Source organism: Camelus bactrianus, chromosome 17, assembly GCF_048773025.1.
Source record: "Camelus bactrianus isolate YW-2024 breed Bactrian camel chromosome 17, ASM4877302v1, whole genome shotgun sequence".
NCBI lineage: Eukaryota > Metazoa > Chordata > Mammalia > Artiodactyla > Camelidae > Camelus > Camelus bactrianus.
Genome location: NC_133555.1, coordinates 32,963,662 through 32,991,424, shown reverse-complemented (window position 1 = coordinate 32,991,424; position 27,763 = coordinate 32,963,662). Strand labels below are relative to the sequence as shown.

At 33.7% G+C, this 27,763-nt stretch overlaps 1 protein-coding gene across 1 annotated transcript in view; it reads left to right on the top strand.

The window, feature by feature from the left end:
• Positions 1–27,763, top strand: part of DOCK3 (dedicator of cytokinesis 3) — a 299,153-nt gene that overhangs the window by 42,788 nt on the left and 228,602 nt on the right. Inside the window, exons 3-4 of the mRNA XM_074344805.1 lie at positions 8,598–8,638; positions 14,748–14,803. Of these exons, the coding sequence (XP_074200906.1) occupies positions 8,598–8,638; positions 14,748–14,803 (97 nt within the window). The remainder of the gene's footprint in view (positions 1–8,597; positions 8,639–14,747; positions 14,804–27,763) is intronic.

The window sequence follows — 27,763 nt, the reverse complement described above, 5'->3', positions numbered from 1 at the left end:
TATTTGAAACCAAATTTGTTGGGTGTCTAGAATGATGCTGATATTCTATGTTTCAAATGGCCTTTGATGAATGGCCTCAGGTACCTCAAACTGCTAAATCTCTTCTCTTTGTATTCTGAAGTCCTGTCTATTCACTGCTGTTTTGTCGTGTACCTTCATGTTCCTTGCTGCTATCTTAATGCTTTTTAAGTTTGAGGACAAAATGACCAGTTGAGCTTCCTGCAGGATTTTACATGTACTTGATTTGTTTTGACAAAATTCCTACTCTGCTTCATACTGTTCTGCCTATATCAGCTAAGAATACTCATTCTTCCACGATAAGCCTGTGTGTAGAGGGCAAGGAATAGTCCAGAGAGTCTATGTGAAAAAGAAATACCAGTCTTAAAAGGTGTTGCATCCGGAGGGGAAATGGGTAAGTAGGAGGGAAGCTCGCTTTGGAGATGTGGTAGTGAAGAGCTGTACAGGAGTAGCAGAAGCTCTGGAGTTAGCTCTGTTTAATTTGGATATTTTCTCTATGTAAATATGATTTGAAGTCCCTAGTATTCTCTGACAACTTAGTAATGTTGAAGACATAGATTATGTATGGCTTTATTTATTCTTCTTTTGATCTGTATGTCTTTTGGAAGCTATGTGGAGAGATTCAGCGCCTGCCATTTTTCTGGGGCCAAGTGAAAGTCACCCATTCTTTTACTTTCACCTTTTTTCCTTTTTTTTTGTTTATTAAGAAAAATGTCTTTAATAATTGTTTTACCAATTTTTCCATTTTGTCAAACTACTCGAAATCAAGTCACTTGAAACAACAATCTATCCTTATTTAATTTTAGTATGTGTGGGTCTAGAATCTGGGTGGGGCCAAGGGGCTTACCTCAGTTTCACAGCATCTGGGGTCTCTGCTGGGATGATTTGAATGGCTGGGGCTAGAAGAGCTGGGGCTGGTGGAGCTTCTCTCTCCCACGCACCGGCCGCTTCTCCTCAAGGCCTCTCCGTGTGATTACCTTGGGCTTTCATGTAACTTTTAGGCGTTCTTATGTTTAAGCGTGTGTGTATGTGTGTGGAATATGTAAATAGCACTTAATGGGGGATTATTTTTGTTTAGTCTGACAAGTTGGATTATTTAGTCCATTTGCATTTGATTTAATTATTGATCTAGTTAAGTTTAAGTCTGTCATCTTGGTCTTTGTGCCTTATTTTATTTTTTGACATCCTTTCTTGCCTTCTTAAAGTAACTTAGCATGTTATTATTCTGTTTATTTTCCTCTATTAGTGTGTTGGTTTTGAAGTATTTTGTTTGTCCCTTGGTGGTTACCCTAGAGTTTAAAACTGCATCCTTGACTTATTAGAGTCTACCTTAAATTTGTACTTTACCATTTCTAGCAATGTATGAACTTTACAGTGATTTGTTTACCCCTCTCTTACCTTTTGTATCATTGTTGTCATATATTTTACTTCTGTCTATATTCATTTGCCCACATTTTTTACCCTTTCCAGTTCTTTTTCTTTCTTTCTGCTTTTTCATGGTTCCATCTGGGATTATTTTCTTTTTACCATAAGTATTTCTTTTATAATGTTTTTTTAGTGCCGGTTTGCTGCAGATCCATTCAGCTTCTGTTTATGTGAATGTCTTTTTTAATTTGTCATCATTTTTGAAAGGTATTTTCCCTGAGTGTAGAATTCTAGGTTGATGAATATTTTTATTATTTTAAATATTTACTTCATTAATTTTTGGTTTCCATTGTTTCTGTGAAAAGTCAATGTGAGCATTGTTTCTCTAATGGTAATGTAGCTCCGTGTAGCTCTTTAGCCTCTCAGCTGCTTCTTTCTGCTGGGCTTCTTGGAACCTTACCCTGAATGAGCACTTTAGGAATTAGGCAATCCTGGGAGTGGAGATTGTATCAGGTAGCTCTTAGTGTCAACTCTTTTCTCCTTATCTCAACAGGACTCTTCATTTTTGCTGGTATATCCTCAGGGGAAAAACTCAGGTGAATGAGGAGCTCCTTTGATATGATTGATTCTCTTTCCCCAAGGATTTTAGTGCTTCAAATCTTGTCTATGATAGTTGCTTTACATTTCTCTTACATAATTGTTTCATATATTTTGCTCAGGTTTATTTTTAATGAAAAGTGTTTTGTCAGGGCTAGGACTAGAAGTTAGTAGAAGTATTTTATATATATTTGAATTCTAAAATAGTTTTAAAACTATCTTAATCAGTGGCAATATTATTGAAATTTGTTTACAGATTTCTGGAGTGACTGATCCTAAAGGAACAATAACTCATTTAGGAGTAAATGTTCTCAATTTTTAATGTACATTTATTTATTGCCAATTATTATCTTTTATACATCTCATAAATTAAGATTTAAAATAGCATTACATTGTGCAAATAAATATGCCAGGGTATTCTATAATAGTTATCAATGAAAATAATGGAAAGAGAACTTTGAACATAGACCTTTTGAATAATTATGTTCTCCCATTTTTGGGCTGAATTCTGTAAAAAGTTTCTTTTTTTGTACAAGTGGTTGGTACTTACTTTCCTACCTATTGGTTATAAAATTGGAAAAAGGATAAAGAATTGGATGGGCTGTGCATATTTTTATTGGTATACCAAAGAAAAAATTAGCATTTTTAGAAGTTTGTAGGGTTTTTTTTGGAGCTTAATTGTAAATTTGTTACTTAAATGGTCTCTAAGTGGATCTACATGTAAATCTGTCCTTCATAATGGATGATGATTTTTTTTTTTTGAATAGAGGTACTGGGAATAGAACCCCAGGACCTCATGCTTGCTAAGCTTGTGCTCTACCTCTGAGCTATACTCATTCCACCTGAATGATGATTTTTAAAATTAAACTATTTTAAATCATGATATGAAAGGAAGAGAAATTGTACTTGTTGTCTACCTGTCTCTACTTCCTCAGCAGCTGTTAGCCCTAGGGTGGGAGTTGGGGAATATATTTGTACTTTTTTTTCCTTTGTCAGATAGTGAAGAATACATTGTACCTTTGAAATAAAAAGTTTGAAACTTCTTATTGAAGGGTACTTTTTGTTGGACTTCATTTGATACTTTTGATCTAGCTTGATTGGTTTGCCCCCAGAATGTTTGTAAAGGACCGCTGATTGTTGACTGTCACATGGCTTGATCTTTATAGAGGCTTCATTCTTTTGGGTTAACACTGTGAACACTGTTCTGTAGCTTCTCTGTCAGTAGCAATTGTAGTGGTACTGTTGGCTCTCTTTGATAGTATAGCCTTACTTACATTGGGTGACTGGTAAGGACATTTCACAGTTTAAATGATGATGCATGTTTGACAAAGTCATATTCAGCAGTGTTTGAGTTTGTAGATATGAAAATGCCTAGCACAGATCATGGCACAGGGAGAGGTGACCACTATTTTTTGTCTGTATGTTGAAATAATTATAGCTTTCAGATGAATTAATCTTTAATATATATATTTATACACAAGATCCAGAGTGTTTTCCCAGTCTTCCCTCTTAATTTGTATTCCCTTTGTTATAAATCTAACCTAATAGAATTAAAATGTTCAAAAAATCTCTTTTTTTTTTAAATCAGGCTTGAACTGACTTTTAAATTTATATACCAAGTGTGTTTATACATTAGTCATGGAAGGTTAAGTTGGAAGGTTAACTCTGTTTAAGTTGAGAGTTAAGTTGAGAGATGTAAACCCTTAGACCTGTCTCATTTCATTTACACAGTAAGTACTCACTGAGTACTTACTTAGAAACGGTAAGCACACATACACACTAGTGTGCTACTTTCCTATTTCTGTGACAGTTATCTAGTATTCTCAGTTCTATTTTTTGTACATTAATTACCTTCAAACAGTAGGAAATGTTTCTCTGAGTTCTGTTATCTTTGAAAGCATAGTGAATCCCTAGCTGTCTTTCTAAAATCTACAGTTTGCTTTTTGTTCTTTAATCTAATGTGGTTATATTCTATTTAAAAATCTATTTTCCATATTTTTTCATCTCCTTTGTGGAATAATTGCTTAAATAGAATATACTTTGAATAACTCTTAAATTAAAATCCCTAGTGATTTCAGTATAAATTAGGGTTTAACATTATATCTCAATTAGAAATTGTCTCATTTATTACCTTAATTTTTAATCATATTTTATAACATGGCATTTTTAGAATCTAGATTTGTAATATTTTTAATGTAGACTTTTGGATATATGTTATTGAATTTCTGGCTTTACTAGTATATATTTAAAAAATTTATTTAGGCAAGCCAACTATTTTTAGTAAATGTAAGCAATAATGTTTAAGTTGATGAAATGCAAATGTGTCAGTTTTTCATTTATCTCCACGGGTATTATAATGCCTGGGTGAAGGAAATTTACATAGCATGGGGCTGCTTCTATATCAAATGAGGCCAAGATTGGAGAAATACAAAGTCCATAAGCAAACACTTTTATTAGACACTTGTGCCACAATGTCAGTATACTGCATGCTTTCACCAGGTCACTAAAATCAAATCTAATGTTTCAGGGTCCAGTTCATATCTTAGTAGCTTTTGGTTCTACTGTTGTTCTTCCACTTTAGTTTTCTGCTTTGTCATTTTCTATCTTATCTGTGAATCTTCTACAAATTAATATTTTTTAAAAGTGAGATTATGATTTGCGTTGATTTTTTTTTTAAAGTGGGATTACAACCTACATTTTATTTTGCTTTTTTACTTGGTACTCATTCTTTTTATGGCTCTTTTCAGCATAGAACTTTCTCAGTAGTGACTCTTACTTATTTCTTGTGTTGATGAATTTGATGTTAAAAAGAGTTTTTGTAAACCTAGCTTACAGGAAATGTAGTTTGACTTCTCATGAAAAACTATACATCTGGTGAAAAAATTATATAGACTAAGAAAGTAAGCTTTTTCTCTTAGGCCAGTCTGTATTTTGGGACAGTAAATCAAAAGAGACATTTTGGTTTATTATAGCTTATCCTATTTTTAATTTACTTTCTACATCTGGTTTATTTTGGTAGAAATCTTATTTCAAGTAACAAATAGAAAGACCACTAGTAGATGGATAGCTCTAGATGACATTTCGTATGAAGATGAGTTGTAACTAAAAGTCAGTTGAAACAGAGCTGTGGTTATAAACATGAGAGATTCAGTGGTGGCTTTTTAAGAGTAAAGGAATTACGGCTAAAGTCATGTACCTCATGTAAATAGTTTAGGTTCTATCAGAGATCACTAATTTTGGACAGGTTATATGGTGAAAAAATCATTTCTGTTTAATGTTGGAAGAGCTCCGTGGGTTTGGAGGCTCTTCATACTCGAAATTCTCTCCAGTTTTAGTTTCAGTGATTATACTTTCTGTTGCAGTAGTAAATCTTTTCTGTAAGAATGTTTGTATCAACAGACAGTGAGAAAGGAAGAAATAGATATTACTTCATGCACTAATTTGAACCTTTGTTAGATGGGTAAGAATATTTCTTTACTTGTATCCTTACTTTTCCAAAAATGATTTAAGAGGGTTGTTTAGGAGTATGTAGTTTTGGTTCCCTAATGTTTCTTAGAATGAATACCATTTCTATTAAGAAACTTGAGACTGCAATTTTTGTTTTCATAGGCCCAGTCTCCTTTGGAGAGGTTTAGAAATATGCTTTACAGTATTATTTAGAAAGCATAGGGTTTTAGTGTGTTTTGTTTCTCTGTCACTGCCCCCCCCCACCAAATAATTGAGGTACTACAACGTATTAGACATTGTACAAAGCACTTCACATGTATCAGCTTTAACTTTATCAGGTCCACTTGCCAGGTGAATATTTTCATCCCATGTATTACAGATTTATTCATTTTTTTCAGCCACTAAATATTTGAGTCTCTAATACAGGTCACACACTCTTTTGGGGCTCAGCTTTAAAAGTATGAAACAAAGTCCCTATTCAGGCCAGTATCCCTTGTGAACATAGATGGAAAAAATCCTCAACAAAATACTAGCAAATTGACTCTAGCAATGCATTAAAAGATACACCATGATCAAGTGGGATTTATCCTAGGATTGCAAGGGTTTTTCAAATATTTACAAATCAGTCAGTGTGATATACCCCATTAACAAACTGAAGAATAAAAACTGTATGGTCATCTCAATAGATACAGAAAAAACTTTTGATAAAATTCAACATCCATTTATGATAAAAACTCTCCAAAAAATGGGCATAGAGGTACATACCTCAACATAATAAAGGCCAGATATAACATCATCATCATACTCAATGGTGAAAAGCCGAAAGCATTCCTTCTAAGATCAAGAACAAGACAAGAATCCCCAGTCTTGCCCCTTTTATTCAACATGGTTTTGGAAGTCTTTGCCACAGCAGTCAGAAAAGAAAAGGAAATAAAACGGATCCAAACTGGAAAAGAAGTAAAACTCACTGGTTGCAGATGACATGATACTATATATAGAAAATCCTAAAGATGCTACCAGAAAACTACTAGAGTTCATCAGTGAATCTGGCAAAATTAATTACACAATTAATACATGGAAATCTCTGTTGCATTTCTATATACTAACAACAAAATATCAGGAAAAGAAATTAAGGAAACAATCCAATTTACCATCACATCAAAAAAAAATAAAATTCCTAGGAATAAACCTACCTAGGGAGGCAGAAGACCTGTACACTGAAAACTATAAGACACTAATGAAAGAAATTGATGGCAACACAAACAGTTGGAAAGATATACCGTGTTCTTGGACTGGAAGAATCAATGTAGTTAAAATGGCTGTACTACCCAAGGCAATCTACAGATGTATTGCAGTCCTTATCAAACTACCAATGGCATTTTTCACAGAACTGGGACAAAATTTTTTAAAATTTATATGGAAACATAGAAGACCCCAAATAGCCAAAACAATCTTGGGGAAGAAGAACAGAGCTGGAGGAATCACGCCCCCTAACTTCAGACTTTACTGCAAAGCTACAGTAATCAAAATGGTATGATACTGACACTCACAAAACAGACACATAGATCAGTGGAACAGGATAGAAAGCCCAGAAATAAACCCACATACCTGTAGTCAATTAATCTGCGACAAAGTAAGTAAGAATATACAATGGAGAAAAGATAGTCTCTTAAATAAGTCGTGCTGGGAGCACTGGACAGCTACATGTAAAAGAATGAAATCAGAACATTCTCTACACAAAAATAAACTGAAAATGGATTAAAGACCTAAGTGTAAGGCCAAATACCCTAAAACTCCTAGAGGAAAACATAGGCAGAACACTCTTTGACATAAATTGTAGCAATATTTTTTGGATCTGTCTCCTAAAGTAATGGAAATAAAAATAAAAATAAGCAAACGGGACCTAATTAAACTTAAAAGCTTTTGCACAGCAAAGGAAACCATAAACAAAATGAAAAGACAACTTACAGAACGGGAAAAAATATTTGCAAACAATGAGACTGAGAAGGAACTAATTTAGAAAATATACAAAGAGCTCATATATCTTAATATAAGAAAAAACCCTATAAAAAAATGGACAAAAGAAAATGCCATATGAGATCGCTTATATGTGGAATCTGAAAAAAATGACACAAATGAACTTATTTACAAAACAGAAACAGACTCACAGACATTGAAAATAAACATGATTACCCACGGGGAAGGTGGGGGTGGAGGGATAAATTGGGAGTTCAGAATTTGCATATACTATTATATATAAAATAGATAATCAACAAGGCCTTTCTGTATAGCACAGGGAGCTATATATTCAATACCTTGTAATAGCCTATAATGAAAAAGAAAGGAATATATATATATATATATATATATTTATATAACTAAATCAATATGCTGTACACCAGACATTAACAAAACATTGTAAATCGACTATACTTCAATAAAAGAGAGCAGAAGACCTAAATAGACATTTTTCAAAGACATCCAGATGGCCAATAGGCACATGAAAAGATGCTCAATATCACTAAGTATTTAGAGAAATGCAAATCAAAACCACAATGAGGTATCTATCACCTCATACCAGTCAGAATGGCATGCTGATGTATTACAGTGAGCATATAATGAGGCTCAAAGTCTAATAGTAGTCAGATCCTCTACCATCTTGAACCTGGTTGGTTCTTACTGGTTTTTGTTTTTTTCTCTTTGCAGCTTTGTCCTGAAACTTAGATAAGTTGGTTTCTATTTGAGGAAGGGCCAGAGATATGATCCTGGGGCAATAGAATGAGAGTAGTACATGGGAGATTTAATGAAACCAGGAAACAGAAAGTTTAGGCAGTACTCCCTGTCTGCCACCAGTAAGCTGTATGATTTTGGCATTTTCCTAACCCCTGACATTTTCATCTGGGAACTTTGAAGGACTTGATTATATATCCTCTGAAATCTTTTCTAATTTTTTTGTCTTAGTTGAAAGGAGTATTGTGCCTTTTGATGAAAATTGGAAATGTATTTATTCTAAGACTTTTTCTTTTGGAGTAAACTCCTAGTTAAGGTATACTAAGCACCTAAAACTTACTAGAGAGTTTTGTATGAATTTATTTATTTTCCTAAGAATATGTTTCTTACAAAAAATGACAGCAGTATGATTTTAATATCATTTTTATGCTTTGTTTTAGGTTGGTATAGAGGAGTTTCAACAAAGAAGCCAAATGTAAAGGTAATGAAAAGTTTGTTACCTTTTGTAATGTAGAAAGCTGCCTAGTATGTTTGATATAAAAACAATTCTTACTTGTCCATCTTTTAATCTTTTACAGTAGTCACATTCATTCTTTCCTTTACAGAATTGTATCAGACTCTACTCTGTCTCAGCAGTATTAAAATGGCTTTTTAAAAAGCACAGAAAATTCATGTGTGGTGACAGCTACAAAACTTACGTTGAAAAAGCCAATTTGGACATTTAATATTTTTTCCTTCAAATATTTGACAAAAAGTAAATCGACTTTTTCATAGACCTAGTCCTGTGGAGTCATATGATTAGTTAGATGAATTATTTCTAAAATGAAAAAAACTTTTAAATAATGTTCAATTAGATTGTCTCTGTTGGCGTAATGTTCTTATTAAAATATGAATTTAAATACAACTTTTAAGTGCAAAATACTAATTTTATGAAAGATTTTTGTGTTTATTTTATTACTAATTAATAGTAATTTGAGCAAACAAAATATTTTAATTGGCAGTTATAATACATTTAGCAACATTCTTCTCCAGTAATGCATTTGCAAAAGCTTTTTTCTGCTTTACTTTTTTCTATAATGTAATCAGTTTTCCTTATATATTTTCTGTAGCTTAATAATGTTTTATGCTTTTTCTTATATAGAAAATATCCAATTTATCATGTTATTTTTAATAAAAAAGAAAAATGTTCAGAGTTCTAACCATTAGTTTTGCCAGCAGAATTACTCATTTTGTTAGTTTTTAAGATAGTGATAATAAGACAGCATCTTCAAATTTTAATTCCTCATTGAGGCTTATTATCCTTGTCATTGTTGACATTTTGGGCCAGATAATTCTTTGTTATCTTGTGCATCGTAAGAAGTTTAACAGCATATATGACCTCTACTCACTAAATGTTAGTAAAACCCCCTTCTCACTTTGTGGCAATGGAAAATGTCTCCATACATTGCTAAAGGCTCTGGGCCTGGGGAAAGGTGGGGCGGTGGTGGTAAAATTTTCCCTGGTTGAGAATCACTGTGCATAGTTAATTTTTTCCCTCATATCTCTAGTTTAAAACACACTTTCAGGTGTTTTTCCCATTTCAGGGATGCTTATGTGGAAATAAATTATATTTATATTTTATGTTTTTTATCTTGATTTAAAGTTGTCAAATATTTAGAGCTTGAATAAATGAGAAATTTATAAATGATTGGAAAACAAAACAATACTAGTGTGGAGACGATGGCCTTTGAAATTATTTCATGTTTGTGTTTAAAATATCAATTGAAAACCTTGTAGAATGATACATCAGTGGTGATATTCTTGATGTATTATCCATTACTGTACAGAAAAGCACCCCAAAATGGTTAAAAATGAATCACCATTTTTGGTTAATGGTTAAAAATGAATCTCATGATTTTGTCTTTACTGGGATCATCTGGGCAGTTTTTCTGGTACAGGTGATGTCACCTGTAGCTACAGTTATCTGAGGGTTCAGCTGGCAGGAATATCCAAGAGTATTTCCGATGTCTGGCATCTTGGCAGGGATGGCTGGAAGGCTATCCTTAGCTAGATTTCTGAAATAGCTAGACTTCTCCATGTATAATCTCAAGGTCTCTCCCTCTCTGTATGGCTTCTCCAGCAGGGTAATCAGAGTTCTGTTGTAGAATTAAGGAAAATTGCTCCGAATCTCATACCTATTTTCTAAATTAGTTTTCCTACAATGAAGGTGTTTAGTCTGTGGGAGAGGCCATTTTTGTGATTAACTTAGCAATGATTTGATAAACTAATCAAAATGAGGAAGCCAAATTACGCTAAAGTGTTAGAGCTCGTTTTGTCTGATTGGACTCCTTTAATTTCTTCACTTTGGGCTAATGTGATACTTTTTGAGATTGTGTATTTTGGTAACACCAACTTAATTCTAGAATCTTAGATTACTGTAGTATTTATTAGCAACACATATCTGTTATACCTCTTGATAGCTTGTATTTGTATTCTTAAACTTAAAAAAATTAACAGATGGAAAGACAGTATTTATTAAATTTTATCTAGTGGCAGTGATATTTTGTGGACCCATGATTAAAATTCTTTTGTATTTGTGAAAGATAATCATTTAATGATTTTATACACATAGAATGATTTAAAAATGCATTCCTGTGTATCTTTTATTTGTCATAATATTGTGGTCACAGTAAATAAAAATTTCAGTAGGTTTTTCATACCTATTAGTTACAGAAAAATAAAAGAGGTGGCTTGTTAAATTGTATTTTAGTTACATATAATTTATACTAATAATAAACTTGAAATAACCCAAATAAAATAATACCTGAACCAGATAGCAAATACAGCATTCAGAAATTTGGTAAATGGTAAAACATTTTTTTGTATAAAAAAATTTCATTATAAAATACCCTTTCAGTTATGTAGTTTTGTGACCATGTGTTAAAATTGTACAATTTAAGAGAAGCATAATATGCAGGAAATATGTACTACTAAATTTATGAATTAAAGAATAAGAGAATAAGTTAAAATAAGAAAAAGGAGAACAGATATTTGATGGTAATTTTGTGCTTTTTATAAAGCATATGCCCAAAAGGAAAGGATGAAATTCAACAGAGTTTGTATTTATTTTCATTTTGTGGTTTCAGGATCAGTTTTTAAACCATAATTGTCTACTAGATACCTAGAATTCTGCCAGATAGGAACAGTACCTTATTGAATGTTTTGCACAGCAAAAGCAGAGGTATAGAGGCATGAAATTGCAAGATATGTTCAGGTAATGGTAAATAGTCCAAACTGGCTAGGGCATAGTGCAAGAGAATGATGGATAGTAAGTCAGGAAAGGTATGTTGGACCCATATTTAAAGGGTCTCATAATACGAAAGAATATAAGGAATGCTAAGGAATTTGGCTAATGTCTCTTTGACAACAGCGAATCTGTCATTTAACAGGGGTAAAGATTCACTATTGTCACAAGTATAACTATGGAATATGGTTTATTGCAAAAATGGTAAGCACCTGTTAAAAATACATATTGAAGTATTTATGGATGATTTCTGGAATTTGCTCTAAAATATGGCAGTGAATAAGAATATGTATGTGGGGATTAACTAATTAATGAGTCAAGATTGGCGAAATGTTGATCATTGTTGAAGCTGGGTGATATAGGTTCATGGAAGTTCATTATATTATTCTGTCTAAATTTTGTGTGTGTTTGAAATGGGGATGACATTATTTCTTATCTTGTAGAACTGTTAGTAATCAGTGTGCTTACATGAAGCTCTTAACACAGTGCCTAGCACAGCATAGTAAATACTTGTTTCTGTTGCTGTAACAACTACTATGATAGCACAGGGTGGAAATGAGACTTTAAAGACTGCCAGCACCTTGGAGGACAGAAAAAGAGGAACTAGCACAAAGACACTGAGAAATGGTGGTCATAGTTGGCTAAGGAGAAGAAAGCTTTTAAAAAACAGGGTAGTTAATGATTTCAAGTACTATGGAGTAGTCTAGTCTAGTAGAAAAGAATGGGTGCTGAGAAGGAGCCATTGCATTTGATAGTTAGAAGGCCATTGGTGATTTTTAAGAGAATCACATGTGATAGAATGATAGAATGGTAATGGCAGAAAGCCAGAGTCTGGTGAGTTCAGTGATTAGGAGAGAAGGCAGAGATGTTACTACAGTAGGTTACGGGTGAAAGAAAGGAGATGTAGATTCTCGAGAATACAATGTTGTAGAGCTGATTTTGTGAATAAAGGACTGATATTCGAATGTTTTCAGTTTGATTTATATAAAATTCTGGAAAATGCTAATAGTTTATAATGTCTTAAACCAGTTAAGTGGTTGCCTGCTAATAGTGTTGAAGAGGGGGTGGATTTCAAAAAGGTATGTGAAAACTTTTGGGGATGATTCAGATGTCATTATTTAATTGTGCCATGGTTTCACTGGTATATATATATATGCCAAAACATCAAATTCTACACTTTAAATATGTGTGGTTTGTGGTACATCAGCTATACCTTGGTAAAGATGTTAAAAAAATCATTAAATGGTTTTTATGTCAAGCCCTGAAGATACGATTTCACATTCACTTTGAGAGTTATCATCTCGGTTTCTCAATTTACTTTCTAGCTGTTGTTATTGTCTACAAAATAATCAGTAAACTATAATAAGAGAGTTTTATTCAGGCCAAGCTGAGGACTAGCGCAGAGTGTAGCCTCCCCCAAGGAAGAAAGCACTCCGGAGAGGCATGGTTTTCAGCACAGTTTTATATCTTGTCATAACAAAGAGCCTACATCAAACATGACAGGGGTACAAGATTTCAAAAGAGACAGATTAGCATATACACAATGAGTCAGTATGCCCTTGGTATCTGGGAGGCAAACCTTATCTTTGAAGAAGTAATAGCACTGGTGTCATAGGAAGGGAGGCATTTATCCCTGGTCTTCAAAGTGGACATTCTTTTTACTTCTGGATAACTCATTCTTTTCTTTAATGGTTAAACCAGATGTACAGTGTATGCTTAACAGAGTATAAGCCAGGCTATTCTAGTTGACATAAAGTTTAGGTCAAATCATGTATATGCCAGAATGGCTTCTCCCTACCCCTATATGCAAAAATTTCTTCCATCATTATACTTTATATTTCTGAGGTAATTAAAGATTTATATGCATTTATAGTAAGTAATATCAAGAGACCCGGTGTACCCTTTACCCCATATCTTCTGTTAATAACATCTTAGAAAACTGTAGTAAAGTATCAAAACCAAGGTATTGTTAACCAAGAATTTCAAGAATGGAGACCTGGTTGAGGCAAAAAAAAAAAAAAAAAAAAGTATTTATTTGGGGTTTATTAGGACTACGGCCCAGGAATTAAGCACTTGAATTGTGTTGTGCTGGACTACAAAATGGGGGAAGCTTATAAAGGCAAAACCCACAAGATTACATAAATTGTCAAGAATTAGAATTGGGGCCAACAAGAAGTGTTCTTGCTAAGCAAGGACTGGTTGGGGTTCAACATGATTACATAGTTGTGAAGCAAGATGGGTATGGAGGATGGAGGAAGGTGGGGAATACTTTGAAACTACAAGTTTGCAGCCAGCAACTGCTAGCAGCTGATGGTGTCCTTCAGTTTGACACAATTCAGAAAATTCAAGTTCTCAGTAGTGCAGGAACATGTCTGAAACCACATCTACAATGGCCCCTCAGCTCCATTTTGGCTTTTTGAACCATAGTTACTCTATTTTGATTTTTGGATGCTCTTAAATATGTCATCAATATTGACATAAATGTTCAAGGCAGAACATTTCCATCACAAGGATCTCTGGTGTTGCCTTTTTGTAGCTATACCCACTTCCCTCCACCTTTACCACTTCTTAATCTTTGACAACTACTAATCCGATCTCTCTTTTTATAATTTTGTCATTTTAAAATGTTGTATAAGTAGAATCATAAAATATGCATGTTTTTGAGAATGAGTATTTTCACTCAGCATAACTCTGGAAATTCATCCATGTTGTACATGTATTAATGGTTTATTACTTTTTACTTATTTTTGAGTTATATTCTATGGTATAGATATACCACCATTTGTTGGTGTATGATTGTAGTAGTCTCTTATGATCCTTTGTATATTTGTTCTATTAGTTATGGTGTCTCCTCTTTCCCTTTAAAAAAAATTTTTTTTTACTTTTTTGAAGTATAGTCAGTTATAATGTGTTAATTTCTGACATACAGCATAATGTCCCAGTCATGTATATACATACGTATATTCGTTTTCATATTCTTTTTCATTAAAGATTATTATAAGATATTGAATGTAGTTCTCTGTACTATTCAGAAGAAATTTAAAAAAAATCTGTTTTTATATATAGTAGCTAACATTTGCAAATCTCAGACTCCCAAATTTATCCCTTTCTACTCGCTTTCCCTGGTAACCAACTTAATATTAATTAATTAATATGTAAAGTGGTTGCTACATTAAGAGATCTACTGTGTTGTTGATAGAGTATTTCTATGCTGAAATCTTGACTAACTAAATCTGCTGTTTTAATGTATATGAGATATTTAGTCACAAATTGCTTTTTCTAATGGAAAATCTTTTCTCTTTTACAGGGGATATTTCCTGCAAATTACATTCATTTGAAAAAAGCAATTGTCAGTAATAGAGGGTGAGTAGTTGGCCTTACTAAATTTATAATTTTTATTGGTTGCAGAAGAAGGTGTTTTTCTTTTTGGTTCATAGTATAAAATATGCCGTTGGCATGTTTTTCTGCTAAAAATATACTTGCTTTATCATATAAAATTCTCAGGACATAATTTTATCTTAATAAAATACTGACAACTATAATCTCTCTTCCTGTATACTGGAAAGGTAACCTGAGTTGTTATAAATTTTATAAAAATAGTTATGCATGCAGCATGTTTTTAAAAATAATACACTGTTTTGAGACTAGTCCTTGATAGGACAGGAGTTAGTGATAAGTCTGTCATTTTATTTTTGTATGTCAGAGTAAGGGAGACTTTTAAAATCTTCTCTTTTTGCAAGTAGAAATCGAAGAAATGGTAAAGGCATACCTTAAGGATAAAAAGACAGTGTACAAAATGGATGCATAATCACAAATTTGCAAAACAAAAGCAATCTCTGAATAGAAGAGAGACAAGATGTAAATAGGCCAAAATGTTCATATTTATTGTTTTTACACTTTTAAATTGTGGGTGTTTAAAATTTTTTTACTGTCATGTCTTATTTTTAAAAGTAATATGTATTACTATAAGATTGTGATTTTATTTTTTAAAATTCATCATTTTAAAATATAAATTTAGGGTACTATATAACTGTGATAGCTTTTGGTACTAGAAATAATGTTTTTGACCAGAAGTTGAATTAGTATCAGTATCCCTTTGGTAAGTTAAGGTTTAGTCAGCGAAAGAGATACTTATGAATCACTTTATGAGGTAGAATTTAATATAGGTAATTTTAGATACAGATTTGGAGAGTGAAAGAAAAAAAGGAGGAAATACTGATAGAACCTAGAATAATCACTAAATATACACTAAATAATCACTAAATAATAAACAGTAAAGCATTCAACACTCTAATGGCTGGGGATACAAAAGGTAATAGATTGGGTATACCAGAACCCAGAAACTTGGAAGATGGAACTTCAGATACTGGAATTCAAACATCTGAGGAGGGGATGTCACATGGCTACTGCAGGTATGTACAAAGAAGGGCAGTGAGGCTGTTTCTGGGAATGCCAAAAACAACTGGAGGCTGGATCCAGTTTTCTCTGGTTGAGAGTCATTTACAGAAACAGCTAGAAACATTTCTGCTTTCCTCCTTTTTTCCCTGAATCTTTCTAATGCCTCCAATTGACAAAGGAGTTTGTGAAACAAATTTGTAAATCCCAGCCTCAGAATCAGTATTTATAAGGGTAGACATGGAGATGAGAGTTATTGGTTAAATGTCTGGTATGCTTTCCAAGATAAAATTTGTTATTGAGGCACTGTAAGATTATAACTGAAAAGACTCTGACATGATTGTATAACCAGCATACTTCTTATTCTTCCCCTTCTCCTTTTATAAAACATCAAAGACACAGGATATAGAGAAGGAAAACATGAAAATCCAGTGTTGGTGAACCTTTGGGACAAATAATCTGCCACCTCAAGTTTATAAGTAAGGATGGCCAAAAGCATCAAGACCAGATAGAAGCTGTGTGAGGAAAGGAAAAGGGAGTAGTATCTAGACCAGGATCAGGAAAGCATATATTAGCAAGAGTGCTAATAAAATGTATTTTCTAAATGCAAATGAATCACTTTAAAATGCAGAAATAATACCCCTGATGTATAACACTATGATTAGGAATGGGACTAATGGGAGCTGAAATTGGGCAGAAGCTGCAGCCAGGGGACTGATACTGTAGGTCCCTACAGGCCATGTCAAGGATCTTAGCTTTTACTGAATGAGCCAAGAAGCTGGAAAAGACCTTTAGAAAGAGAAGGGACATGTTCTTATTTCATTTTAAAAGCAATATTCTGTGCTTCTAGTTGAGAGTAGAACTACAGTGGAGCAAGGGCAGAAGCAGGGAGATCTGGTAGAAGATTACAATACTCCATGGAAGACATCATGATCACTTGGACTCAGGTGTTCACTGGAGTGATAAGTGATAAAATGACTAGATATTCTGAAGTTAGAGCTGACAGAATTTGCTGATAGCATATGGCCCAAAGAGGAAATATAGATGCCTCCAAGCTTTGTGATCTTAATAACTGTAAGGATGTAGTTGCCATTCATTGACATGTGGAAGTTTGGGAAAACATACATTTTGGGGAAGAAAACCAAAGAATTCAATTTGGGGCATTTTAAATTTGAAATGACTCTTAGATATTCAAGTGGAAATGTCAGGTAGACAGTTGGCTGTTTGTGGAGTTCTGGGGAGAGAGAGTATGGAGCTTGAGACATAAATTTGAAAGTCATCCGCTTATAGATGGTATTTAAAGCTGTGGGGCTGGATGAGAACAGTAAAGGAGTTACTGTAAGTGGAGAAGTGAAGTAAAGACAGAATACTGGGGAACTGTAAGGTTTATAAACATAGGAGGAAAAGAAGAATCAGTCAAAAGAATCTGAAAAGATGTGGCCAGTGAGGAAGGTGGAGAAATGAAACAGTAGTGTCTTGGAGACCAAGCAAAGAAAATATTTAGGGGATGGACTAATCAAATATGTCTGGTGCTGTTGAAGTTGAGTGAGACTGAAGATGTTGTTCAAAGCAGTTTGGGTAGAGTGCGGGGAATGAAAGCCTGATGAGAAGGTATTTGAGAGAGAATGAAAGAAGAGGAAATAGAACACAGTTTTAAGACTCAAGTTATGGCCCTCATAAACAAAACTGAATGTCAAGTGACAGCATACTTAGTTTTGAAATAATTCTTCTATGTACTTCTTTTTAAAAAATCATTCTGACTCTTTTTATCTAATTTTTTATTTTGAAAAATTTCAAATCTACAGACAAGTTACAAGAATAATATAAATAAAACCCATATCCTTTTCTCTAGATTCACCAATTACCAACATTTTGCTGTATTGTGCTCATGTTCTCTTCCCAGCTCTGCTTTTTTATATGACAGTAAGTTTTAGGCATCCTAACCCGTTATTGCTAAATATTTTAGTATGTATACCTTAAGAAAAAACATATTATCTAACATAATCACAATTTGTTATATTCAAGAAGTGTAATGTTGATGTAATAATACTATAAAATATATAGTCCATATTCAAATGTCCCAAATTCTCCCATGAATGCCCTTTTATAACTGTTTTTATCTGACTGGTTTTTGCAGGTGGGGGTGTGGGGAGTGTCCATGATCCAATCAAGAATTAAATATTGTATTTCATCACTGTCACATTACAATCTCTTTTAGTTTAGTACAGTTCTCCAGCCTTGGTTTTCTTTTTCCCTTTCATGACATTGACTGTGTTGAAGTGTCCAGGCCAGTTGTTTTGTAAAATGTCCCTCAATTTGTGTTTGCCGGTTTCCTCATGGCTAGATTCAGCTTAAGCGTTTTGGATAGCAATACTGCATAGGTGGTGTTGCTGATTAAAATGGTCAAATTTCTCCTAGATATCTTCCCAGTGCTTGGTTAGATCAGCAGGACTGGAATTTAGGGCTCTCCCTTAGTGAATATTAGCCAGGAGTTGAAGGCCTCTTAGTCAGAGAACAGGCATTGCATTTCTATCGTGTGCATTCTTCATTGCATCCTACCACACTTGTGGGGAGCATGACTCTGTGCTCTCAGTGCTTCTTAGGGTGTATCATCTGCTTCTTGAAAAACTAGTGCCATTTGTATTGAAGTCCTTGTTTTTTATTTGGTTGACAGGGAGTGAAATTGCTTTACTAATTTATCTGTGGATATTTTCTTATGGGAACTTAATTTTCATATTTCAGTTATCTTTTTAAAGTGTTTCTTGATACCTGGGTTTTCTCATTCTTTAAAATGATTCAGGTATAGTTGCTACTTTTTGTAAAGTTTTGCTGAAAAACTTGCACATTTATTGTAAATTAAGAATTTCAGTGCTTATATCTCGTGCTTATACAGCCACGAGTTATTAGTGGCACACAATGAGCTTTATTTAGGCAGAGCTTTGACAAATTGCAAAGGAAAGTCCCTCAGAGCCAGAGACCTTCCAGAGACAGCAGGGCAGGGCATGGCACACCTAGAAGGGGGAGAGTGCACCGGAGAGGGGACTCAAGTGTCTAGATCATGTTACTCAGTTGCAAGATGGTAAGTCTCTGGGTTAGAGAGCATTTCAGGACAGCAGCAGCTTGGAGTCTTTTATAGCCTCAAGATTTGTCTTATCTATGGCTAGGAGGCATTGATTGCAATTTCATTAAATATGTAAAACAGGCAGGCTCTAAGTGGCTAAACATATTTCTACTTGGGCTATATTAAAAGCAGTTGGATGTGTAAAAATTTGGCATTGGTGGATTCTGAGTTACTGGTGCTCACTTGCTATGAAGTAAACAACTTAGGGACCAATATATAGGAGGTCTTTTTGGCATATTTATATAACACCATGACATTATGAAACATATATTTTTATTCCTTAATTATGGGAAATTAGTGGCATGATTTGAATTAGGAATAACCAACTTCCGTAGTTTCAGGAGTTGTCAGTTTTACTGATCATTAGACAAATTTGAGTTCAATTGAAAAATACACCTTTTACTGCAGAAAAGAAGCTTGTAAATCTAGGGTCAAATTATAACTGACTAAATTTATTTTAGGAGGGAGTTATGAGGTATTGCAGGTACTCCTCTTATATTCTCTTTAAGGAAGTATTCATGTTTATATTATTTTTTGAATATTGCCTCTTTACTCTCAGTTTTAATCTCTGGCACTTTTATTCTTAACTTGTGTATTTACTGCAATAATTTCTGTCCTCATTAGAGATGAATGTGAATACAGTGATTTTTTTTTTTTTTAGAAATTCCCTCTTGCAGTAATTTCTTCTAAATTTTCAATCTTTCCCCTTTTACGAGATAATTTTCATCAACTTACCACTTCCTCAACTCATTTTTTTGTTTTTTCACAGCAAAACTATACAAGAGTTGGCTATACAACAGTGCTTATTGAAAACAGATAAGTAGTGCATTTGGTACATTATTTTTACTTAATATTTTTTATTTTTTGAAACACGTGCATATAATTCTATAACAAAACTTATTTATACTACTAAACATAAAACAAGCAAAGACTACTAAGTAGCTGATGGGAAAATAGTAACTTGTTAATGTTTTCTGAAGAATACTTAAGGTAGAGAGAAGTTTATGTATACACTCTAGGACTGTATTAAATCCTGAATTAAAATTCATATTTTCTTTGCTCAGGTCAGGATAACCACTTAATTCCCCACCTGAGTATCTGTTTTGTTAGTAACATTTTGAATTACTAAAGTAATTCAAGAATATTAGTTTCATGTTTGAAAAGTACTTCAATTTGAAGAGATGATTTTTAAATATATATTTTTATTGAAGTATAGTCAGTTGACCATGCTGCATCAGTTTCTGGTGTACAGCATAATTCTTCAGTCATACATGAACATACATATATTCCTTTTCATATTCTTTTTCATTATAGGCTACTACAAGATAATGAATATAGTTCCCTGTACTCTACATTATGTTATGTATTTTATATATATTAGTTAGTATCTGCAAAAGAAGAAATGATTTTTGAACATTTAGGAAAGAATGTGATGCTTGGTAAGAGTCATCATGCATTTGCCATGACCAAGTCATGCCAACACAGTGGATATAATGTGTTTTGGTTTCTGCAGTAATAGTCTCCCATTTCATATGTATGGATATATAAACAAGATGTTGACAGTGTTAAATTAATTTATAGTTGGTTGAAAATGTATCAAGGAATGTATATCACCTCTTTCTTTGTGCCAGTGCTTTATTATACTCCAGTTATTACCTGTGTTTCCTTTTCTTTAGCCCAATATTAAGTGCTTAGTAAACATAATAGGTAAATAAATGAATAAGTTAGAGTCTTTAATGATTTAATACTAACATAGTAGGTTTCTAGTGATGAGCTGTACAGTTTATCATTATCCATGTCTATACTGATTAAAAAAGACTAGATGATCTAGAAATACAAATTAGAGCACATTTTTTTCCATAAAAATTATTGGAAAAATCTGAGGTAGTTCACAAAATGAAAGGAAAAGGCTAAGGTACAAGTTTTCAGAAAGGATAGCAGCTGGAGTAGCTCTGTGATTCTGGATAGTAGGATTTACGTGATGGACAATCTTTTCAAGATGCCACTGCTCAAGCTTTACGCTGTTTTCCATCCTTATGTTGCTCCTCTTGAGATTTACATTATCAGGAAAGTGGAAGAATGGCAGAGGTGGGGTTGTGTGCACCTATTAGATTTAATAGATTAAATAGATACAATAGATGCAAAAAAAAAACCCCACTTAATTAAATCAGCATTCATTTAAAATACATATTTTTAGGAAAGTAGGAAAATAACACTGAAATTTTAGAGACAAGTCAAGAATATTCAGTATCAGTAGTTCTACTCTAAAAGTGCTATATCAATGGAATATTACTCAGCCATAAAATAGAAAGACATAATGCCATTTGTAGCAACATGGTGGACCTAGAGATTATAATACTAAGTGAAGTAAATCAGACAGAGAAAAACAACTATTATGTGATGTCATGTATATGTGGAATTAAAATTTTTTTTAAATTTACAAACCAGAAATAGACTCATAGACATAGAAAACAAACTGTGGTTACCAGGGGGAAAGAGGTGGGACTGATTAGGAGTTTGGGATTAACAGATACACATTACTGTATGTAAAATAGATAAACAACAAAGGCCTACTGTATAGTACAGGGAACTGTGTTCAGTTTCTTATAATGAACCATAATGTAATAGAAACTGAAAATAAATATGTATATGTATAACTGAATTGCTTTCCTATACGCCTGAAACTAACATTGTAAATTAACTATACTTCAATTTTAAAAAAGTGCTGTGTCTTAGGATATACCCTTCAGGGTCATAATATATTATTTTTAGCATGCTATTGCATTTCATTTTGTAGCATTTTCACTAACATTCTTGCTTCTCTATATACACATGAAATTTGTCACATGAAATAATTTTGATATAAAGATTATTCTGACTTTTTGATTGAGGCAGGTAACCTCTAGACTTTGAAAACATTAATGTAGAGATTAATTTTTCTTTAAGGATTTGATAAAACTTGTCAAAATGTCTGGGCCTGGAGAGTGACGAGAAAGACAGAGGAATAGGAATTTTCCACCATCATCTCCTGTGTCACCAAAGGATTGATTTTGACAACCTCCATGACAGGATTACTTTTGTGGAAGTCTGGGTGTCCAGTGAAGAAGCACATCATTAAAGCAAAAAATCTGAGAGTAGAAGCATGGAAGAGGGTAAGAAGAACAGTTTCACTTTACCTATGACATCCCTCTCCAGAGATGACACAGCTCAGTGCTACTAGAGACCCTGTCGGCCTGCAGTTTTTCCCTTGGACGAAAGTAAGACTATAGTGTGTGAGCAGTTGGCTTCCCTAGCCATGTGGGATGCTGCCCCAGAGGCCCACTTCTTTCTCACTTTAGCCAGAGTACTGAGGTGATTAGTACTGAGGTTGGGAGAGCCTGGGAGCATGGAAGAGAGGTAGGGATTTACAGCAAGCAGGACTCAGAAATCAACAAAGGGCCATGGATCCAACTACTTGGCGGGTTCCGTCAGGAAGCTGCGTATGAGCTACTGGGAACACCTTTCTGCATACTCTGCCAGCTGGCCCACAAACACCTCACATGTTCCACACACCTCACCCAGCTCCCTGTGGCTGCATCACTGTACACACCCCCATGGATGGTAAGATGTGAGCTACTGTAGGTGGCTTACAGTTGTACACAGAAAGCCAGACAGGCTCTGTAGGTTCAGGAGAAGGTATACAACTTGAGCACTCTAGGGCACCACCCTAGGGAAAATAAATGAGGTCATCAGTCAGCATCTAACCTAGATTTGTGATGTTGAGAGAAGGCATACAATCTTAAGAATTCCTCTCCAAAAGGGAATAAGAGAGGTAGAGCAGAAGCATACATAGAAAAGATCTGCGAGAGCCTCAGGATTTTTACCTAGGCTGATTAGTAAAGGTGTTTGTCTCCTGAAGTCAGTCAGTAAAGACTGGAGGAAGTGGCTGCTTCTTCAAATAAAAGACAACAATGCAAGACTTCAAGGGATAAGAAGAATCAAGGAAACTCATGACACCACTGAAGGGACACATCAGTTTTCCATTAGCCATCCTGAAAGAAATTGAGATCTATGACTTGGCTGAAAAGGAACTAAACACAATTGTTTTAAAGAATCTCAGTGGCTATAAGAGTACATGGGTAGATAATGAAATCAGGAGAATATATGAGCAAAATGGGAAATTAATCAAAGAGATAGAAATCATAAAAAGAACCAAACATAAATTCTGGAGTTGAAAAGACAGCAGACTTGATCAAACAGAAGAAAGGATCTGTGAATTCAAATACAGGTCATTTGAAAGTATCCAGTCAGAAGAGAAAAAAGAAAAATGAATGAAAAGAAGTCCAGCCTATGGGACTTGTGGGCTACCATCAAGAGAACTAATAAATGTATTATATTAGTCCCAGAAAGAGAAGAGTGAGCAAGAAAGGGGGCAGAAAACTAATTTCAAGAAATGGCTGAAAACTTCTCAAACCTGAGGAAAGATAGAACATTCAGGTATGTGATGCTCAAAGCTCCCTAAACAGATTTAATTTAAAGACAGCTTCTCCAAGACATATTACATCAAACTTGCCAAAGTTAAAAACAAAGAGAATTTTGAAATATGTCAAAGATAAAGTCAAAAGGGTTATTAAAAATATCTTGAGATAAAGTAAAATGGAAACATACCCAAACTTACGGGATGCAGAAAAAGCATGTTTATGAGCGAAGCATATAGTGATAAATGCTTTCATTAAGGAAAAATATCTCCAAAAAACAATCTAACTTCATATCTCAAAAAACTAAAAAAAGAAGAACAAACTAAACCCAGAGTTATCAGAAGGAAGAAAATAATAATAAAAAAATAGAGCAGAAATATGAAATAGACTAGAAAAACAGTGTAAAAGATCATCAGAACTAAGAGTTGGTTTTTGAAAAGATAAAATTGACAGATCTTTGCTAGACTAAGAAAAAAGACTCAAAATCAGAAATGAAAGAGAAGACATTACAGCTGATACCACAAAAATAAAAAGGATCATAGGAATCTACCAGTAACACCTATACACCAACAAACTGGATAACTTGGAAGAGGATGGATTCCTAGAAACATACTAAGGCTGGATCATAAAGAAATAAACTCTGAACAGAGAAATGATGGGAAGGAGATTGAATCAGTTATTTAAAAACATGTAACAAAGACAAGCCTAGGACCTGATGATTTTCTGGTGACTTTGACCAAACATTTAAAGAATTAATGCCAGTTCTTCTCAAATTCTTCCAAAAAATTGAAGAGGAAGGGAGCTCCCAAACTCATTTCACAAGGTCAGTGTTACCCTGATACCAAAGCTAGACAAGAACATTACATGAAAAGAATTACAGGCCAGTATCATTGATGAACACAGATACAAAGCCCTCAAAAAAATCCTGGCTAACCAAATTCAACAGCGTGTTAAAAAACATACATCATGATCAAGTGAAATTTATCCCTGGGATGCAAGGATGGCTTAACATATGTAGATCAATAAATGTGATACACCACATTAAGAGAAGGAGTGATAGCCTCATATGATTATCTCAGTAGACATGGAAAAAGCATTTGATAAATACAGTATGCCTTCATATTAAAAACTCTCAAGAAGTTAGGTACAGAAGGAATATGCTTCATCATAATAAAGGCCATATGTAACAAGCCAGTAAGTTACTCTGGTACTCAGTGGTCAGGAATAAGATAAGAATGTCACTCTTACTAGTTCTGTTTAACACAGTACTGTAATTCTTAGGTAGAACAATTGAGAAAGAAAGAAAAAAAAAGGCATCTAAATGGGAAGGGAAGAAGTAAAATTGTTTCTTTTTACGTATGACATGATCGTATGTATTGAAAACCTTAAAGACTCCTCCAAAATATATTAGACCTAATAAACATATTTAGTAAAGTTGCAGGATACAAAATTAATATACAAAATCAGTAATGTTTCTATACAGTAACAATAAACCATCTGAAAAAGAAATTAAGAGAAAAATCCCATTTACAATAGCATAACAAATAAAATACTTAAGAATAAATTTCACTAAGGAAGTAAAAGATCTGTACACTGAAAACTACAAAACGCTGTTGAAAGAAGTTGAAAAAGACACAAATAAATGGAAATCTGTGTTTATGGATTAGAAGAATCAATATTGTTAAAATGTCCATACTATCCAATGCAACCTATAAAATTAGTGCAATCTCCTATGAATATTCTAATGACATTTTTCACAGTAATAGAAAAAACAATCACAAAATTCATATGGATCCAGAAAAGACTGCAAATAGCCAAAGAAATCTGGAGAAGGAAGAACAAAACTTGAGGCATCACACTTCTGATTTCAAACTTTATTACAGAATTGTAACAATCAAAATAGTATGACAAAAATATACACTTAGACCAGTGAAACAGCATCTACAGCCCACATTTATGGTCAACAAGTCTTCACCAAAGGTACCAAGAATATACAATGGGGAAAAGATAGCCTTTTTAATAAATGGTGTTGGGAAAACTAGATATACACATGCAAAAGAATGAATTTTACCTAATCTTACACCATATACAAAAACCAACTAAAAGTGAATTAAAGACTAAACTCTAAGACCTGAAACTGTAAAACTCCTAGAAAAAAAACTTAGGGGAAAAACTCCTTGACATTGTCCTTGTCAGTGATTTTTTTTTGATCTGATACCAGAAACACAGGCAACAAAAGCAAAAATAAATGCATGGGACTACATCAAGCAAAGGAAACAGTTAATAAAATGAAAAACCTGTGAAATGGAAGAAAATACTGCAAATCATATTTGATAATGGGTTAATATAAAAAATTATATATAAAAATTTATTTGGTCAGTGAATTGTTTGGGTAAAAGACAAAAACTTGATTATTAATTTACTTTCTGTAATGGTTTTTTAGGTGTTCTATTTCTCCTTAGTCAACTTTGTTAATATTTTTGTTAGTATATTGTTTCTATTTCCAGGAAATTTTTGCATCTCTCATTTTTCATATTTTTTGTCATAAAGGTTTTTATAGTATTTCTTAGGATATTTTAAAATCTTGACTGCAGTTTATGGTTATGTCCCTCCTTTTATACTGATATTGTTTTTGTGCTTTTTAAAATTCATTTTCACATCATCAGTCCTTTCTGAAGTTTGTTTTGATTTTGCAAAGAACCAGCCTTTTCACATTGCTGATCCTGACTCATCTCTCATTGTTTTCTATTCCATTTAGTATATTTGTCAGTTTTCATAAATAATGTTCTCTGTTTTCAATTTTTTGTTGACCTCTGAGTTTTAAAATTTTTTTAAATTGAAAATTTTGGTCAGTTTTTAGATTGGGCCCATAGTGAATTTATTTTTAGTCTTTTTTAATATAAGATTTGAAGATTATAGAATTCTCTCTGCATAATGCTTTAGCTGTATTACACAAAGTTTTATCCTTAGTATATGTTTCCAAATTGATTATCTGTAGAATATTCTTTCTAGAGAAATGGAGACTAGTTTTATGTTTTTCTTTTGCTCTTCCATAATTTGTGGATTATAATGTAAACTAAAGCTCATCACCACACCCTTTAAAAATAGATGGGGAAAGGAAGAGGGAAGACATCAGTGAAGTAAAATTTATAAACATACACAATACAGCAAGGAATAATACATAGTAACTTCCCATCTTTGCTACCCATTTGATGATCTCTTTGCTTCAGCTAGTACCTCATCTATGGTATATGAACCCTTGGTAGCTCTCTATGTTTATGGATGCTGTAAGTCTTCCATAACTTTTACCACAGAGCATGGCAGTATTAGGCTGCTCCTTGAGGATCTCTTTGGGTTGCATCTATACTTTACCCCACTTCTGTTGTATAGCAGCAGACCTTTTTCTTCTTGGGGGCTGGTCAAAATTAATCATGCCAGCCAGTACCAAAACTGACTTTTTTTCCTGTTTACCCAGTGGCAGGAAGAACCTGAACCTGAAATGGCTTCATAATAACCTTAGATTTAACATAATTAATAATGTTCTCATCTGGTATATTCATGCTTCCATTGGATTCTGTATTGGCAGAGCCAGAGCCTGAGGGATGGGAAGCTAAAATATTGCAAGCGAGTCATTATGTTTGAGAGTAAGAAGTGCCCCTTCCATTTCTACTTCTCTCTCGACCCGTGTATTCTGCCTGTGGGAGAAACATAACTGTATATTGGTTGCTGGTTCAGAGCCTTTATTACATTATGTGGATAGCACCCCAGTCTTTAAAAAGATGGCATAACGAAGTCTTCTTTAGTTCTCTCTGTTGACTCTATACAGTCCAGTGCTCTGGGTAATGAAGTAATTAATAATATCAGTAAATCCTGTGGGTATCCGTTTCTTATTTTGCTTTTTTTTTTAAGTGAGTTCCTTCCTCATATTATAGTTTTAAACATTAATATGGTAGCAAATAAGGTATTCAAAAGACTACTGAAGGTCCATTGCCAGAAGTAAAGCAGGCATAGAAAGAAAATTCAAGTCCCATCCCTCTCATGATCAGTAGAGTCCACTGTAATAAACTTGCCTAACAGTGTTGGCTAATCCATCTGGAGTATGATACTGTAGCAGAGTCTCAGGGTAACCCACTGCTGTTGGCCAGTTCTCATTCAGCAGTTGTGGTACCAGATCAGCCTTGATGAGTGAAAGTCCATTCAGTTGAGCTTATGAACAGCTGCTGTCCCTTACACTACATTCATTTTGAGATGGCTGTGAAAGGAAACAGGTTGAATTTATGGGACACTGGGTGTATTAGGTGTAGAGCATAAGGAAAATTGACTTGTTCTGCAAGACAACTCACTTGGGTG